General features: G+C 38.1%; 1 protein-coding gene across 1 annotated transcript in view; it reads right to left on the bottom strand.

Moving 5' to 3' along the window:
• Window positions 1-321: 321 nt before the first annotated feature.
• The window catches only part of LOC132132240 (protocadherin-1-like), a 97335-nt gene continuing 76995 nt past the window's right edge, over window positions 322-20661 (bottom strand). The window contains exon 5 of the mRNA XM_059544578.1: window positions 322-4024. Within this exon, the coding sequence (XP_059400561.1) occupies window positions 3651-4024 (374 nt within the window). The 3' untranslated portion in view covers window positions 322-3650. The remainder of the gene's footprint in view (window positions 4025-20661) is intronic.

Consider the following 20661-nt stretch of genomic DNA (forward strand, 5'->3'; position numbering starts at 1 on the left):
GTCTCAGCGTTATCATCTTTATGGCTTCGTCTTTATTGTGCTGTCGAGTACTGGGAGGTCTTGGGGGTAATGCTTTAACTCCTTGTTGAGGAGAGAATTAGGTTTCAGAGACTGAGAAAATTCGGGGTCTTGTGTTTTTTGATCATTAATATTGATGGACAGCTTTTGTGAAGTGAGAGCTTCACATGACTAGATCTCACATTCGCTATTCTGTTCTATTAAGTTCCTGTCAGTCTGGTGAAACCGTAACCTTTTCCTCTTTCTCTGTTTACATAGGCAAAGAGACCCAGAATTGGAGAGAAAGAAATTGAGTCTTATATCTTTGTCAGATCAATTTGCTTTATTAATGAAAAAGCTTCATGGAGAGATCACAGTCCCTAGATTCATTCTTAAACAATGACTCACCAAGCAAATGTATTTCCTTTTTTTTTTCTTCTCTCATTTTATTACAAACTTTGCAAGGACTTATTACAAGGGGTTTGTTTTCAACATGCGGAAACAGAACAAAACCAAACACATGGGAATCAAACAAACAAGTCGGATAGGACAATCCACTGTTCACAATAAACATAAAATCTGATAAAGCCCTCGGTGACAGGAGCCAGTGAATGACTACGGTGCAGGCATACGATGGCCACATTCACACTGACTCGGCAAAAAAGATCAATCCATCCAAGGCAAGATGTGCACATCTCAATAAACACTTTACGATTTTTATATGCCATCGGCTTTTGTTGTAAGATTTAAAAAGCTTCACTTGCATGTACATAAAACTGTACAAAAACATATCATCACAAGCATTTTTAATCCTATATAAATATAACCAACAATTAAGGATAACAAGTTTTGAACTCTCCTGCAAAAGACATACTTTCAAGGCAGCTGTCTTCAGTTTGGGGTGAATGGTGAAGATGAGTTTTGTGCAGTGAACGTCGCTTTTGTTCTCAAGAAAAGGTTTCTGAACTGGCACTAACATTTCAGCAAGAACAGTAAACGGTTTCTACCAATTATCTTTGGAATTCATGCTCAGCTCGTCGCCTGCTAGACACCACACACGGGGAATGTGGAGAGCTATGTACAGAACACTTTTTAAGAGATGTTTACTACAAACACCAGTTTTCGTTATTCTATGAAGAAAAGTCTCGCTCTAAGGATGAAGAAAAGACTCCCTTGTTCGTTACGGTCGTCTCATCACATCCAGACATCTAACAGCGAAAGAGCACACATCTAAACACCAGTTTAAAAAACAACCACAAGAAGTGGACATTCCTCCATCTGTCCTCTGGCATTTTGGGCCGAAGGACTCTAGCAGTCTAGCCTTAGAATTCCTAGGAATAAAACAGCCAATATAAAGCCAGAGGAGTCGAAACCTGCAATTCAGACTGTCTGAATCAGGCTGGCATCAGAGTGGAGGAAGGTCAAAACCTGCTTCACTCAGAGTTTGAATAGATGAAAGCCTTTAAGTGGTGGTAGAGTTTCGTGGTCATCTCTATCTTTTAGCTGTGTTAAGTCCAGGTCAGCGATCTCACAGGTTTGCCTGGGAAGCCTGCCTGAAGCGCAGAGGAGAAGCAAACTGGGCTAATTATGCTGGATCATGACTCTCGCTGGATTATTATTTTTTTTTCCTATTTGGAGTCACTAAATGGCTTTGAAAAAAGCATAATGTGCTGTCTTTCCTTAGGCGGGATAATCATTTGCCTTATTTAATCATGGCTACGTCCAGTAATTTCCATACGTTTCAGACTAAATCAGTTGGTGAGAGGTGCTGAAGACCGTCGTGATGAGGTAAGTGCATTGAAAATTGCGACTTGCTAAACAACTGAAGCATTTGGACCAGGATCTTTTTCTGTGATCTGTGCTTCCTTTGGGGGCTGGAGTGTTCGCATATGCCAACTGCACCACACTCATACTCATACTCACCCTAATTAAGGACATGCCCACCGTCAACCCCCCTGCAGACATAAAGCAAGCGCACCCAGGTGTGGAAAATGTCGAGATATTGAGGTGATGCACCGTGATGCAATAGTAATGATAATGTCCATCAGATATGGTCCTTGAGCACACTAGGTAATCATTGTCAAAATGGTCCCCCAGAGATTCTCTGAAACTTGGAGGGAGCCACAGATTCAGAACAGGTTAGATAGTCAGCACAGTGTAAAAGAAAAAACAACCCCGAAGAAATTCCCAACTGATGGAGGGCAGAACAATTTATGAAAAAAAAAGGTGGCTGAAAATAGGCAAATGGTGATGTGATCGTTTGTAAAATGTGTAATTTTTATAATTGTGGGAAAATAAAAGAACATGCACAGTTGACATGCGAAAGACAAGACAGGATTATCAGTCTAATTTGTCCATTGTGATTGTTATATACAACTGTTTTTAAGGCAATTAATACATTTGTTCTTCAAACAAAGTCTAAATAGAACACACATATTTCATTTAAAACTGTAAAAACTATGTAAACAAAGAAAACAGGACCGTGATTATGAGCGTGGCAAAAAGGACTCATTTAATGGAGACGAGGTTAGTTTGTGGACTTCGCACACACCGTCAGTTTAACAAAACCATACTGATAATTTGAGGGGAAGCAGGTGGTCTCCTCCTCACTGAGGCTGTGCTGTGTGAGCCGTAGGCGTCTTTGCGAGTGCCAGGCAGCGTTTGCACTACATCGTGGGAGTTCAGGAGAGATTCACAGTGCCAAAAAACACAAGTTCTGCCGTATGACACAAATGTATGCACGCACATGAAGAATGTGTTAATGTACCAAAAGCCACATGTGTTACTTTTTGTGACAGTAGGTCCCCTGACGCATGAACGCACACACCGGCATACGTTCAGGTCTGTCATATTGAGTTAATAGATGTTAAACCCACTGCCCGTTCTCCAAGCGCACTCAAACAGCTATACACCTTGCTCCAGCTTTCATATGGACATACAGCACAGCAGGTGAGGATCTAGGCCCTAGACGGGCACAACGAGGGTCAGGAGCACCATCGGATGTTCGTCCATCGTTTTCCCCTTCACTCCAGCTCATCTATTCACGTTCCCATATGGCCATTACAAATGTTCAAACCTTCAAAAGCAGTGGTACCGACACACACTTCAGGTGTTCAGGCTGATTTAGATGTAACTTTTGACCTTTTTGTATATACTATTTTTCAACTTGAGCCTGATAGTAATATTCATATATTCACCATACACATGTATTTACAGCATTATTACAGCATGTATAAAGACTGCTCTCCTCTGAGGACAGGATCAGGTTAAGAGTGTCAGACACTCTATGTGGCTCAAGACCCTTTTACAGCAGTATCTCCAGTCCACTATAGCACTTGGTAATCTAGTAGAAGAACCCATGAACATTCTGTAGGCTAGCGAAACTAAAAGTCGGTTAGTCATGTAAAAGTATGCATCTTTTTTTTTTTGATGGTATGCAAAAACAGTATAAAAAGTTTAAAGTAACCATAATAAATAGATGCATGTATGAATGAATGAATGGATGAATAAATAAATAAATCTAATTTGACATTATGACAATTGTGTATTTTTCCAATATCCAATTTATATCCTGTCACAAATTCGATGTTCTATTTTTGCAACTGTGACTTTGTAATTTCCGGTGTCAATCAAAGATGGTGGGTGTGGTTATCTCACAGGTATATTTCTCTTTTCGAGGTGTGATTGGAGGGGGGGCTGGTAGGTGGGAACTCTGATGTCACGCTCAGAGGCACCTCTTCCAGCGGGGCGTGGTCACTGGGGTTGTGGTCACTACTGGAGTAGGCACTACGGGAAGGTGGGAGGCGTGGCCTGTTCTCCTCTGCTCCCAGCCTCACGCTCCCATTGGCCAGGCGTCCCAAGCTCCCCCTCTCCTGATAAGGCACAAACGTGGACAGTATAGGGGGATTGCGGGTCTTGCGGACAGGCGAAGGCTGACCAGGCATCCAACAGGCATCTGAGTGACCCAGCTCGCTACACTCCTGACTGCAGTTTCCCGTCATGGCAACATCAGGCAGTGAGCGAATATCTGTGAGAAGAAGGCACACAAAAAACAGTCTTTAATGACGAGTAAATTATATTAAAGAACAGCAAATCAAAACTTATTTTGTTGTACCGGGTGAGTCACAGAGACACTGCAGTTCACCTAGTGTAAAATGCAAGCAACTAACAGGGAATACACAAAGAGCTGCCAGTGGTTGCTATGCACTGTGTTTGCCATGTGAGAGGCAGTATTTGCTATGCACAGTGCTGTTGTTATGGACTGCATACTGGGATTTCTTCAGTGTTTACTGTGGGTCAGATTTTTCTGGTTTGATTCTTTAAAGTCCTTTGAATTTAAATGGTTTCTTCATAGTGTATGCATTCCAACTGACGGTTGCTAGGTGCATTCGAATGTATGCATGCCCACATATGTATTGGAAGTTTGGTGGAAAAAGGGTGGAAGTGCAATTCACTTTTCCCTGCATTTATGTCCGTTGGGCTGCAATTCCTTGATATTCGTGTCTTGAATATTTATGCACAAATAAACATACAGGCATGCTTGCATTCAGTATCCTACATTCAACAGTAAATGAGATCCACCAAGGCCCCTGAAGGAAAATTCAGCACTAAGGCTTAAAGATTGGCAGGTCTGAAATTAGTGGGCCTCTGATTGCTATCCATTTTCCATTCCACTGTTCCCTAATTAATTAAACAGGGCTGAGACCTAGTGACCTCATTCTGACAGAACCATTCAGAGAGCTACATTAACACACACTCCCTGTAATCCACCAACAACATGCACTCTCTCTCAGGAGCCGTTCCACTCTGTGGACCACATTCCTCACCCTTGTGCATTCACACCAGAGGTTTTCAGTCTCTCAGTTATGAACCTGCGTGGGGCTGCTGGAAATGCAGATGGAGTCATGGTCTTTTTATTTATCATAGTCTAGGAGAAAAATCTTAAAAAAAACAGTAAAATAAAAAAATGACTTTGTGACAAAGATAAGAATTTCAAGTAGTGATGGGTATTTAGGACCGAAAGGAAGCATTTGTGTTATTTGTTATTTGTATATATTTGAATCTAACCACGTCATGGCAACGAATAGAAAAGTCAGCAATGCTATTTATTAGTATTGTGCATTTAGACCCAACAGCAAAGGTGCTTTTTATCCCAGATACCATACTTTTATATTTTCTTCAGTCATTGAAAAACATTATTTTATTACTTTGACCAAAATCAAAAATAATAAAGAAGACCATTGATCCTATAAGGAATTGGTTGCGGAACACAAAACAATAAGAACCAGTGTTGGGGAAGCTACTCTGAAACTATAACTTGATAAGTTACAAGCTACTCATAAGTTAAAGTAGTTAAGCTACAGTCAAGCTACCCTTCTTAAAAAGTAGCTAGCTACACTACAAGTTGCTACCAGAAAGTAGCTAGCTTCATTAACTACCCTTTGTTCACAATGACATATATTACAAATACCTGAATAAGTGTTAATGAGGAATTTTTTAAGTAAAATATTTGTTATTTAAAACAACATTGCAATACAATTATGTTATTGTTTTTTTCCAAACAATATAATATCTCAGGCTGTCAAAAGTCAAAGTTCAACACTGCATCACATTTAGCATTGCAAAAAAAATTGTATTTTTAAGTAGCTTAAATTAAACTCACAAAATTATTCTCTCAAAAATATTGTGTAAAAGATGGCTTTTCCCTGGAAAAAGTAATTAGCTACTGGAAAAGCTACATTGTTTTAAAAGTAGCTGAGGTACTGTCGAGCTACTAAAAAATGTAGTTACATTAGTAGTGTCAGTATTCCCCAACACTGGTAAGAACCTCTGATCTGCACATTCTGCCTGCAATGTTACCTTTCTCTCCACTTTCAATTCTTGCCACAGTTTCAAACTACTTCATCTTCCAGAGACAGAGAAAATGAAGAGAAAAGTAGTGAAGACCCTTAAATGTGCAAGAGATCTACAGATGGCAGCCCTGAGGCGGACGCTGGGGCCCAGGGGACGTACCTCCACTGGCATTGAACATCCAGACAGCTTTAATGCACTCATTAAATAAAGCTCTGTGAGGCTCCACCGGCACAACATAACTGACAATTCTCTCCACACGAAAACACCACACTGACCCCACCACCACACAAACGAATGTATGCTTCAAAAAAACTCCCAGTAAGCAGGAGCCGACATGGTCAATACATCAAAGAGGTCTTGAATAGGCTAAAAGAGGGCGTTTACTGGAGGAGGAAAGAGGCTTTATATCTCACCAAACGGAATAGATCAGCTCACCCCTCTGGAACAAACACATTAGAGTTCTACTGCTTGTTTGTGTGCGAAAGGGCTAGATTGTGTGGGAGAAAAAAGTGTGTGGTGAACTCGGAATATAATTGAGAATGTGCATTAGAGGCACAACCTGTGTGTATGAGGGGTAGGATGTGCGTAGGAAAGGGAGCATGTGTGTTAGATGATGTTACTTTCCATGTGCTTGTGAAGTATGTGTTTGCATGTGTTTGTGCAAGAAGGATGTGTGCTACAGATGGTGTTTGAAAAGTGAGGTGTTGGGAGTGTAGAAATGTGTGTGTGTGTGTGCGTGCGTGCGTGCGTTTGTGATATTCTTGTGGCTCTATGTAGGCAGGCGTGAAAACAGTTTCTTACATCTATTATCCATTACTGGATCTCATTTATTCCAGTATACATACATATATATATATATATATATATATATATATATACATACTGGAAATTATAGAATAATAGCCAATTAAATGCACTTCTATTTACAATGATTTGAAGTAGTTGTAGGTGAATGAATGAAAACGGGAAAAGAAAGCATTCATTTAGATGTGAGCACAAGAGACAACGTTGAACAAGTACTGTAGTTTATGAAGCAGTTACTTTAATTCTGACTCTAAATTCTGATTAAGTTTGCCACATTTGGACTACTATTCAAGCAACTGTTCAGGTAATTTGTGTGCTACATTGTGGAAAAGTTTATATATATATATAACATAAACTATTTTTTCACTATTGGTGTATTTGATAATATTTTAGTTCCTTACCACACCTTACCCACAATACAATCAGTAAGTGTGTTTACATGCACTTTACAAGACTTATTCAGTTGATTTAGTTTTATTCAGTTCATCTTGTTACACTGTTACAAAAAGTTAATAAAACAAAGATTACGGGAACACATTATACAGAAAATATTGTTTAATTCTTTCTGCTTCAAAATGTCATGTTAAAATCAAAGTGTTACTTGCCATTTCTTTGCAAATGTTTTCTTAGTGATTTCATAGTGATTTCTTAGTTTCTTGTTTTTTGCGAAATCCAACACACAGACCCAAATAATGTGATCGTAGCTCGGCTTTATCCAGTAGTATACACATTCAATTTGCTGTAGCTCGATTATAACTGCCTTTCAGAGCTTCGAGTAGCTTACTGCTTTCATAAATTACATTTCACATCTTAAAGTTGTGTGTGTTTTGGTGTTTACTGTGATTGGCATTAGAGGTCAACCGATAGTGGATTTTACAGATACCGATAGCTAGGTTGGATCACACTGGCCAATACGATTAATCAACTGATAGTTTTTAAAATGGATACTGTATGAAAACTAAAATACTGCTTTACTATAAAAAAATAAATAAAATAAATAATAATAAATAAAATAATCTGAAACTGAACCTTGTAAATGAATAAAAATATTAATATTAATTATATATTGATAATTAAGGTTAGTTCATAGTTCATTAATGTTAACAGTAGCAACTTTAAAATTTTAAAATGTTTAAGTAAATGTTGAAATTCACAGTCTAACAAAGAACAATACTTCTACAGCTTTCATTAATCTTAATTTTACAATGGACTCTTATCAATGTGACTGACTAGCTTTAAATATGCAACTTTTCTGGCTGACAAATAAATTCATGTGACCAGCTGGATATAAACTAATGACAATAGATGGTAACAATTATTAAAATTAAAACAGCGCCAGCCTCACGTGTCAAAACAAACAACACAAGGTGTCAGATTTCTGCCTTTAGAGGCCACTCTCATGTTGTAATGACAGCAGGACCATCTCAGCCAGTCAAGCAACTGACGCAACCCAGAAAACTATCGGTATGGATTTTTGTTGATAGCGATAGTTCCAGCAATCAATTATCATGCTGATTAATCTGCAAAACTGATCAGTGAGTCGATCTGTAATTGGCATTGTGTATGGGGTTTGGACTATACATGGGTGTTCTGTCTGTACAACAAAAGCTTGAAACCATCTAGGTTTTCACAGCACACAACCTGAGACCAAAGGGAAGTCAGAAAAAGGAAAGATGAAAGAGCACAAAAGAGGTAAACTGCACGCTACAAGCACTTCGCCATGACCACCTTAGCATGCAAAACTTGCCCGACCTTCATTTTAAGACACATGTAAGGGTGGGTTTGCAGTGTTCTTGCATCAGGGAACCAGTGGGATGACTGGTCTCGTTGATCTGTGGCAGGCTTCCTTTCAGTCTGATCTCCAGCTGGGGGTAGTGTGGAGGGGAAATGGGCATGTTGCTCTTCCTGAGATTTCACAGAACACCTCCTTTTTGATCTGGCGTGCACACTTTCTAACGTACCCTCAGCCTTTTGTCCTCTCTCTGTCTCTCTGATCCACTATTTCTAGTTCTTTTTCTGAATGACTCTCTTTACCTTGCTTTACTGCTTTTATTCTCCCACCCCCTCCCTTCCTCTTTTACTTTCTCTCCAATCTGCCACTTTTTCTCTCCATTCGTCTCTCCTCTCTTTCCTTCTACCTGCTGCTTTTGAGTGTGCCGCTGTGCTCTAATCAGCTGGAAATTACAGTCCAGTTCACGGAAAAGCACACCAGATGAAAAGAATCTGACTCCACAATTGTCCACAGTTTTAATCAAATGTGCAAAATGCTCATGTAATTATAAGAATCTATTATCAAAAATCAGGTGCCCTGTGGTTAACCACAAAAGAAAAACAATGATGTCTATATTTCTGTAATAATTTGTGGCAGTTGTCTTCTTGCGGAGGGAAAATGACACAGCTTGGTTTAGCCTGACATGCTGGGGTTATTATCAGACACAGAAGCTCCTCTAACAAGCTGGCACTGCTGAGTACATCATGTTCCTTTCTAGAGCAACCAGGAGAGACAAAGAAAATGAGAGAAATCAGCTGAGAAAATAACACAAAATAAGACAGATCTTGAAATCCTTCACATAATTGCAGAGATATCCCAAGAAGGATACATATTTAAGAAGTAATGATGGCAAATTTTCAGGTGCTGAAGCATTATGGACGTCTATTATCCTGTGTTGTTTCCATTACAAGGAAATTTCTGTTGCTCTATAAAAAAGCATAGAGCTTGATTTCTTGGTTACAAAACCTTTCATATTTGGAGTTGGAGGGGTTTTTGAGCCGGACAGAGTACCTATTTTTGTACTTGTGAGTGTGTTGATTGCTGCTTGGAACATTTGGGTTGCTGCAGTTGTCTTTGGTGTCCATTTTCCTCCTCCAGTGTTTGGCATGCTGTGCCATGCATTTCCATTTGAGAACGAGTGGAATGGATGAAAAGCTTCTTCTAGAGGACCTAAAGAACCTCCAAGTGGAGGTCTGTGCGGGATTGATTTTTCAGTTCCGTCCCTACAAGATTATGTCCCGTTGGACAATATCCAACCCTGCAATTGTAAACAGTTTCTACCTTAAAATAAATTGCAACATTTACTTTTAAACAATAGTATTTTGTGGAAGTCCCACGATTGATTTCTTTCTTCAGCTTCCTGCACACACACATCGTCATCTTTCCTCTTGCACTCAGAAATTCAGAACTTGTCCCATGCTGCATTCAGTGACATCAAATGCAGACCTCTACCTCTAACAGAGGAAAGGGAGAGATTGGGAGGTAGTGGCCATTTTGATGAACTGATTAGCCACTCACTTCTGCCAGGTCCCTCTGATGGGCAGCAATTTTTGAGCTAGGGATCATTTTCCTCTTGGCGCCGGAGTGGTGCTGCTTGGCTGTAGCATGTCCTAGGTTTTATTATGGTGATTGCTGGCGCTCATATGGTCGTATCTGGCTTTGATGCAACACACTTTGGCACTATCAGTTTGCTGTTGGATTAAGGGGTAACAATTAAAGTCTGGCTTTCTGGAGTGTGATTGTATAATCACAAAGCTTTAGAGCATGGAGCGAATTGGCAATGGTGTGTATGGCCGCATCAATACATGCAAGGGAACGTATACTGTCTGCAGATTTTCAGCATATGTTTGACAACACAGACCGTGTTGTCAATGGCTTGCTGGTGAAGATGGAGAGTGGCCACAGTGGACTTGCTCCTCTCAGCACTGCTGAAAATAAGGAAGTACATGTCAGAGCCACACAGCCTGCTCCCTCTAGTGCCATCCATCATGGCAGGCCAGTTCAGTAGTTAGAGAGCGCTTTGCTGCTTCTCTGTGTATGTGTGTGTGTGAGAGATGGAGGCATGAGCCCCAGGGCATTTCTTTGCCTTTATGAGCAGCCCAACTGGGGTGGAAGTGGATTTGGCTGCAAGCCCGCAGTCTCTCAAAAGTGCCCTTCACTCTATCTGCTCTAAGAGAACTTTGTCATTGTGGTGCAGAGGTGTTGCATGGACAGAAACTGTGATGAATATAATTTCTCCTTCCGATTTGGGTCAATAGCATTATACATTGGTCAGTAAAGAGAAAGATTTCCAATTTGCCATCATTCCCTCCTTCCTCCCACCGTTGAATTAAAAAAAGAATAATAATTAGCCCAAAATCTGTCATCATTTACCCACCCTCCTGTCATTCCAAACCCATAAGGCTTTGGTTAACCTTTCCTAAAACATTAACACAGTGCTTAATTTGTAAATGTGTACAGGAACAAGCGGGTTAACGGATCCGGCATGTGATTACAGGAGGGAGAGGTAACGGATCATTCGCACAATCACATTGGTGGACAAGTTGAAGTGATTAATAGCATGCATCAGTTGCTTTTATGGTCTGTACGGTCATGAATAACTGGGAAAGGCCATAACATTTTCAAAATAGCAATTTCCAGGCCTGAAAAAGTTTTGAAAAAGTAAATAAAAAACAGAGTACAAATCTTTGTATAACGGAATTATATTTAATCATGTCCTAAATTTCGGTGGCGGAGTTCCATGTAGCCACTGTATATCGCATAGTTTTACATTCCCGCAGCTTTCAAGTTTATAATGAGGGAAATCCCTGCATTTATTCAATATAGTATGTAGGCTAGATGAACAAATAAATCCACACAAACTATAAGATTAAATGATGAAACCAGCGTTTGAAACCATGAACTCTCTAAGAGCGCGCTTCACATCAGTGCATCTTGTCTGCATTATAGACAAGCTGCTGCATGCTGCATACTGAGATACAAGACTTTCACTTGCATTTTAGGACAGCTGACAGAGCTGTAACTTGAATAATTGGGTCATTGTTGCATTGTCACTAAAATGTATCATTTGCACATCTTTTTAAGTATTTTAAGCCATTTGGTACTTGCGCGCTCCAGAGGCTGTATTCTGTACACTCATAAAGTCACATCAAAAGTGCACGCGTATAAAGCCGTCTCGCGAGTATTATATAGAAGTTATTTTTTTGTAGTTTGTTGAGCTTAAGTGACCAAATACACACAGAATGATGTCTGAATAGCCTTCCTGATAAGTATCCTCTTTAACACTGTACGTTCCTAAATGTAAACAGTTGAGAAAGAAAACATGTGTAACAGTAAGGATCCGTGCATTCGGTTTTGTGTGAGCAGCCTCGTGTGAGCAGCAGCTGTTCACATGTCACATCTTTTGCGCGCAGAAGTTTATTTCAAATGTAGATGTGCACTCATATTTTAAGATTTTTCATGACATATATGCATGCTGTAGGTGTGCACGGACGTGTTTCAGTGGCGCGTAAGGAGGGGGATCTGCCAAAATCAGGTGCCGAATCGGATTTCGGAGGTGACGAATCAAGCTTTTTCCGGCACAAATTAAGCCCTGCATTAAGATATAATAAATGAAACCTGAGAGGTAACTGTCCTACCTCAGTGTAAGCAAAACTTAAAAGATTAAAACAGGTTATAAAGGCACTGTAGTTTTATATGTGTGTGTGTGTTCTTATGTAAAAAAAATATTTTTTTTAAAAGTCCTCAATTTTTTTTATTAATAAGTAAACAATAATACAATAAAACAAAAAAGCAAAGGACAAACACAATAGAAAAAAGATACAAGTGAAGTAAACAGTTCTTTAAGTTTTTTGTATGCAAGTCTGAAGTATTCAGCTAACAGTCTAATACAGAAACTGAACAATCGAATGTAAAATAAAACAGCATAGTCTTCACTTTAAGAATTGAACTTGCTTTGTTTATTCTTATTCAGGCTACAGATGTCCTTCAGTCAAGAGCAGTGAGTGATTTTTTTCTTTGTCTTTTGTTGTTTGATTAATTTTAAGCACACAGACAGCAGCCTGTCTGTCACATTAAGAGCTGTACGTATCCAATATACTGTTACACATATTTTCACTCTCAACTCTATATGTTCAATTAAGACCCTGACTAGGGTTTATGTGAATAATCAAGTACTGCATTTTTAAATTTTTGCTTCTATTTAACTGTTTGCATGCACCCTAAGCTAAAACTTCACTGAACTTGTGGTTTGTTATACAGTGTGAAGAGGCTCCATTGGCCCCATGGTGTGTCTAATTTGCTCAGGAACCCCCTTACAGAGACTGAGGTCCAGTCTGAGCTCAGATATGTTGTTCTTTCCTCTTTGTTTTGAGCTAATCCTCTGTCCGGCTTCGGCTCATCAAAACCCATCAGCCACTGTTCTGCAACGTCAGTCCGTAGCAACTGCACTTTTTAAAATGATCCCCCGTGTCTCTATAATGTCTAACAGTTCCCCTTACTCTTCTAACTTAAAGTCTACAATGTCAACTTCCACAACTTGTGTGTGTTATTTATTGGGTTATTTTGTGCTATGTGTCTTGTAATGTTCTCCATTTGTCAGACAATCAAAGTTGTTTATTCTGTGAGCAATCCACATGTTAGTATAAAAGGTTTTGCTTCTGATTATCATACAGGCACACACATTTACTGAAAGCATGCTCAAATCAACTGCTCACAAAAAACTGAAACTTGCTGAAAAAATCTATTGAAGCACCAACATTTCAGCTTTACTGGTGTTTATGATTTAACTAATATATCATGGCCATTTAATAAATAATAATGGAGTGCTATATTATTGACTTTCACAGTAAATTAAATGACTTCGGGCTGGACTACGTATGCAGATCGAGATGAAATTTGGATCATAGATGAATTATTATGTGGCATGAAGATGAGAAGTCACACTGCAGCAAAGGCATGCTTTAGCTTGATATGCAACATCCAGCCAGACGTTTCATTGCACATGATGTAACTGGGCACTATTTGCTGAGGGAGGGGCAGGCGAGAGGTTTGAAAGGTCTTATTTGTGCTTTATTGTAGTGTGACATGATGATGGTATAATCAGTTTCATTGAGGCTCAAACCGAAGGCTGATGTTGAAGGCGATAATCATCTAATTTTTATCTATTTTTATCAGCTCACATTGCCGAGACCCCATCAAGCCCTGAACCCACTTCTGTACTTTGAACGATCCACTTTGTCCTAATGACAGATGTTATCTGCACCACTTGGGCCAGATCGGCACGCAGTCATTACAGGCGATCCTGGGTAAATATCGGAGCAGTGTGTGCAGGGAGGGCTAAAAAAGGGTGCTTGGAGAGGAGGAAGAGAGTATACCTGGAAAAAAAACTCAGATCAGTTTGGACCGCAGATTCTCAATGTTTATATAAAAAAAAAGAAACATCTAAATAATATTAAAATGATTAAATTAATGACTTTGTTGAGGCCATTTATATCTACCTCTTGCAGTACTCTCCTTTAGTGTTACACACACTTAGACACCAAATACTTTAAAAGTGTGACAAAGTGAATTAAGCAGAAAGTGCTGCATGCTTGGGCTGGAAGGTGCAGCTTGGTTTGTTGAAATGAAGCAAACATTTCGAAAAGTTACTATAGTTATTGTTCTTGGTAAGAACTGGCCTTTACACAAATATATATATTTTTAATATAAAAATAATTTTTTGGGCTAGAACTATAATCCCAATTGTTTAGTTTTTTTATGGTTAGTGCTTTCGTTCATTCGTTAATTCATCTGTTCATAGCCTTGTTCCCTTTCATTATATGTGCCTTAAAAAGAAATATGGGACAGTTGAAGTTATTTTCTGAACTGGAACACTCTTTTAAACCGGCTGTGACCCACTCTCTCGATGTCTCCTCACTCTGTTTACATTCAACCAAACCCTGCAACACAGATACATCTGAGCCCTAGTTGTTTTTTTTTCTTGCCACTGCACTGTAATTGTAAACGGTGCAGTGCTGAACAATAAAGGAGGTAAAAAATGAATGATAGCACAATAGCTGTGTTGCAAACTACTGGCATTAAGGCCAGAAAGCCACTGACAGCTCACCTCTTGAGGGTAAACAGAACCAGGACACATTGTTTCACCCCCCACCCCCAATCCACCTGAAAAAAAAAATAAATACTGTCTGAAAAATCCAGAACATCGCATGCGCCTCTCTCTTGTGGGGAAGGTTGAGTAGAGAGCAGAGAGGCTGGCTCGGGCCTCTGCAATCAATTCTACTAACAGGCAGGGACTCTGACAAGGCCTAACGCCATCTGTCTGAACAGAGCCATGCCCCGCGTCGTCACGCCACACTGGCACCCGGGCAACAACCCAAGCTGGCACCCAGAAGACAAACAAGCCCCCTCAGACTAACACTCCGTTCTTCAGTCTGTCCCTCTTTCTTCCTTCCTTCAACACACGCATTGTCACATACAGAACAAACAAAGACACGTCATCTTTGGTTCACCCAACAAACTAGTGAATGATCACACATAAACAAGAATCACTCACAAAACAAAAAAAAAATACTTACTTGCAAAGCGACATGAGATCTGAACGTGACATGTGATTGAACGAGCTAGGGACACATTGAAAATGGTTTCATTAAAACCAAGATAAAAAAGTGTAAAAAGTACTAAAAAAAAGAAAGAAAGAAAGTAATTAACATCTGGGATGACAGAGGTTCAGTAAATGGTTGAGAGAATTTTCATTTTTGGGGAAACTATCCCTTTGAAGAGCAAGATGTGATGGAGAGGCTAGAAATATATTCCAGACCGAATACAAGAATGTGTTGAATTAATGAGGAGAGTCATAGAATTAAAACATACAACATTAATGTTTTTACAGGCCACTTTATTTGTGTTGTCTATTCAACGTCACTGTCTAAAAGGACAATTAATCTTTTAAATGTTTATTTGGGGCATTAAGAGTTTTTTTGGTAACACTTTAGTATAGGGTCCAATTCACACTAATAACTAGTTGCTTATTAGCATATCTATAATTAACATATTGGCTGTTTATTAGTGCTTATAAATTACATATAATGCATGACATGCATAATCCTACCCAATACCCTAAACTTAACAACTACCTTATAAACTATTAATAAGCAGCAAATAAGGAGACAATTGAGGCAAAAGTCATAGTAAATGGTTAGTTAATAGTGAGAATTGGACCCTAAAATAAAGTGTGACCTTTTTTTTTCTTAGCAAATATTGATAAATAATTATTTGTGACTAATTAGATTAATTAATAAGAAAATAATGCAATTATTAAGATTAAAAAAATATTTACTGGCAGTCCTAATTCCTGCTTAATGTTTCATATAATGACATATTGTAAATACAACTTATCCACCACCTGGTAAGAAAATATCAGAGGTGGAAAGAGTACAAAAATATTCTACTCAAGTAAAAGTACCATTACATTAATGAAATTTTACTTAAGTACAAGTAAAAGTACCAGTCTAAAAATCAACTCAAGTAAAAGTAAAAAGTAGCTCATTTAAAATTTACTCAGAGTAAAAATTACTTAGTTACATTTTAACAGTGGGAGGGAGTCAAAAATGGGACAGGCCAAGGGTGTCAAACTCAGTTCCTGGTGGGCCACAGTCCTGCACAGTTTAGATATAACCCTAATTAAACACACCTGATCCAGCTAATCTAATCATTTAGGTTTATTTGAAAACTACATGATATGTGTGCTGGAGCAGGGTTAGAACTAAACTTTGACACCCCTGGGATAGGCCTATTAATCTCAAACTAGTTGTTTTTAATTAAAGGAATCAGTTATTTAGAATAATAAAACATTTGGGCTGTTACCAGGCAAATCAGTATCAACAAACTCATCTTTTAATGCAGAGGAAATGCAGAAGATTCATTGGAAGTGGCATTTAGATGTATTACACTAGTGCAGGACAAGAATGCATTTAACCTGCAGTTACAAATGCATGAATAATGTTTTGATATACAAAACATAAAATGTTGAATACTCATTTGAAATTATAAGAAATTAATTATTTAAAAAAATCAAAATATACTTTAAATGTGATATTAAAATGGCCAGTATGTGTCAGCAAGTCACTGTTAATAAGTGAGTCATTGCGATTGAACCGAATCATTTAAACGGTTGATTCATTCAGGAACGAAACACTGTCACGTTGCTCAGAGACGCAAAACTGTGCTTTGGTGGCTGTGTTTGGAATTATTTTCTGTTTTAGAAATAGAGCTAAAAAAGGCAATATGGTGTCTAAAACGCAAGTCTCTTAATTAACTTGTTTACTGAACTGTTATATATATATGTATGTATGTATATATTCATGATGATTTTTGGAGGAAAAGACGGCATTCTTTGTGTGATTTTGATTTAATGTATGAAATTATATAAATATGTGAATTTTCTGCCCCTATATCTTCAATTTTGTGATCATTCTAAACATAGGCGCCGATTTATGTTTTTCTCCGTGGGTGCTCAAGGGCGCAAGCCATTTAAAAAATTAAAAAATAGACTAGGCTATTAAAAAAATATTGCATTTCAGAACCTTAGGCTAATGGACAGCGGCCGATACAAACACACACAACAGCGTCACTTCTCAAAAATACAAACAGGATTGGAGATGAAAAGTTTAACTGACACGTAACCGCTAATGCGTTCAGCTTCTTGGGAAATTAATGTTTTGTAAATATTGATTAAAAGACTATTGCGAAAGGACAGCGTTTCCATTAACCGATTGTTGCGACTAAAATAATGAGTTTCTGGGAATGTCTACCTCATTTATGTTTCGAGGTTTCTTTTGATAGTGGCATGGCTTTTCTTTGAGGTTTCGAATCCATTATTCATATAGGCTAAAAAAATATTTTTTTTATTTTATGTATTTAACAAAGAACTTGTATTCTGTCCAAAAGTAGGCTACTTTTGTGTCCATTAGTTTTTCCTCTTTTAAACCGTATATAGTCCTATACTTGAGCAGAAAAATGTTCCCATTTAAACCCTGTTACGAACTTTAAGGAGTCTAGGGAATGTACCGTAACATTTACATATTAACGTACTGCTGGGTATGAAATGAGGTGGAAGAACATGACAGACAAAACTTTGAAAGAGAAAAAATACTGGACGTTTATTCACAAAAAGCCAAAGCCACTAGATCCAGTAAAATAATGTCGATATATCAATATTAATAGGTTTGGCTTTTTTTATAACAAATCTGTCCATTTTAGTCTGATTAATGATTAGTGATTACGGAAAGCATTAAATGATTACATACTCGCACGGCACTGTATAGTGGGGGATGGGACGTTTTCAGAAACGCTGTGATTGGTGGATAGGATATGGAACATGCATGCGACTGGTTATGTCACTGTCACTGACAACAACATAACCAATCACAGTGTGGCAGACGCTTCATAGCGCCAACTGCAATGTTTAATTTTAAATAAATGTAGCCTACTGGCAGTCTGGCACTGGCACACGTGGGTGCTCATTTTCCGTGGGTGTTCGGTATTTTCCGTGGGTGCTCCACGGTATCGGCGCCTATGATTCTAAATGCATTTTAGGAGACTGAATCACACAGTGAAAGAACGCACTATAAGCGCGCACATCATTAAAACAAAAAATATGATATTATCGCAGATGATATATATAGCACACTCCTCACCACTGTCTTTTTGGCTAATTTGTGCAAAACCTCTTGCTAAAATGTCAAAGCTTCATTTTAACCACCAATGCAACGATGCAATTATTTAGCTTACCTCTACATTCTTGCGAAGGGTTGATGTCTTGTCGAGATTTTATAAGCTGCTAGTTTGGTCTTCCTAAGCAAGTACAGCTTACACTGCATAATAGAGCATACATATGGCCAGGGGTTCACTTCATTTCCTTCGAGTTCAACTTCAGAATATGACGGGGTTTCGTTTTCAGCGGTGTCTGCACCACTAACGCCTGTTTTGACCGTCTGAATCTCTCTTGTGATTTTAGCGCCAGTTTGCCCTCCTGCCCATTATTTACTGACGTAGTTTCCAGGGAGCGATTTTTTTTTTGTTTTTTTTTTTTTACTCAGTAATTAATGTGTTTTAAAATGTAGCGAAGTACAATACTTTAAACAAAATATACTTAAGTAAAAGTAAAATTACAGATTTAAAAAAATACTTTAAAAAGTATTAGTACACAAAAAAGCTACTCAATTACAGTAACGCGAGTAAATGTAATTCGTTACTTTCCACCTCTGGAAAATATAAAGGTAAATCAGTAGCAAAAGTCGAGAGGTTGAAGATCTGATTGTGAGAACTTGTCATATTAATATTTGTATTTGTAAGTTAAAATTTACACTCACAGCTCTGATGTGAAAAGCTGAATCTTTCAATTTGCACACACAGACAATGATCAAAACACCCGTGTTTTGAATTGGAAGTTAATAGTCACAAATGTGTAGAATGACATTCACACAAAGAAAATGACATACACACACGTTTACGACATATTTACTTTTGCACTTTACTTCAGTTTCGCTGCACAACGTCAAGTCGGCACTTACAACCTCTCAGATCTGGAAGTACAAGTTCAAATCCTAGCGCTCTGACTTTTGCTACTCTTTTTGCGGTATTCTGTTGCAAAACTCACTTGTGCACTTGTATATGCAGATGTGAGAGAGCAGAGCTGGGGGCGGGGCTTTGGTGCGAATGAAGCCATTTTATTGGTCGATGCCCGACCAATGAACAACGCCAACGGTTTTCACTGAATATCCTTAGCTTTGACAGGATTTTAAGACACTGCATTCATTTTGCCATTCAGGTATTATCTAGTAGACAAATAATGCAACATATTTTATATGTATATCCCACTGCATATCACTGTACCAGAGTTGCAATATAATGCTGTTTTATTATTTATATCTTTTGTAAAAATAATTTTAACATCTTCATTGGGTTAAATTCCTAATTTGCTTGTCAGTAATGAATCTTTTTAAATGCAACATTATTATTATTAATTTTTTTAAAATAAAAATCGAGTTTTTAATAATGTCTAAAAATACATTAAACAGCAAAACCTAAAAAATAAGCACTTATGACCAGAAGTACTGTTTTGAGCAACTAGTAGAGCTAAATACATGTATTTATTAAACATCAACAAGGCCATCTAGTGTTTAAGCAATGGAATTGCATATGAATATTATCTTTCTGTCCACCAAATGCCTCTAATTTAAAGCGTGCCTCTTTGCACTGGAATTTAAACCTAAATACTTCAGTTATTGTAGTATAAATAAAAACCATATTAGAAAATGTTATATTTCAAATGGTCATTCATGGATCATAATTATTGCGCATATTATTTAGTACCATGATCTCTTCAAATTAACTAAACAGGACTGAGTTAACATGTAGTAGCCTACAGTTATTTTATTGGTTAAAAGTTACACTTAATTATTCACATTAGATTCACATTAAATTAGTCACATTTAACTGCCAAGGAGGAGTATGAGAACATAATGCTGTTCCATTTTCCAGTATAAAATGCTATTGTAACGCATAGTCATTAGTCAGCGTAGTTATCCATGCATATTCAATGCACTTTCTGTGTTACAAATTACTAGAAATCGCTGCGAATATAATGAAACTACTGTCTGTCCCATTTAATACATTTCAAGCATATTGACAAAACGTTTAGTTTAGTACTATTGATAGCTCCATGAACATGTGACCGCGTGGCGGTTAGATCAAAGCATGCTCTGGTACAGCGAGTTTACTCTGCAATATGCAGTGGGATATACAAATAAAATATGTTGCATTATTTGTCTACTAGATAATACCTGAATGGCATAATGAATGCAGTGTCTTAAAATCCTGTCAAAGCTAAGGATATTCAGTGAAAACAATTGGCGTTGTTCATTGGTCGGGCATCGACTAATAAAATGTCTTCATTCGCACCAAAGCCCCGCCCCCAGCTCTGCTCTCTCACATCTGCATATACAAGTGAACAAGTGAGTTTTGCAACAGAATACCGCAAAAAGAGTAGCAAGAGTCAGAGCGCTAGGATTTGAACTTGTACTTCCAGATCTGAGAGGTTGTAAGTGCCGACTTGACGTTGTCCAGCGAAACTGAAGTAAAGTGCAAAAGTAAATATGTCGTAAACATGGGTGTATGTCATTTTCTTTGTGTGAATGTCATTCTACACATTTGTAACTATTAATCTACAACTTCCA

This window comes from Carassius carassius, chromosome 49 (genome assembly GCF_963082965.1).
Source record: "Carassius carassius chromosome 49, fCarCar2.1, whole genome shotgun sequence".
Taxonomy (NCBI): domain Eukaryota; kingdom Metazoa; phylum Chordata; class Actinopteri; order Cypriniformes; family Cyprinidae; genus Carassius; species Carassius carassius.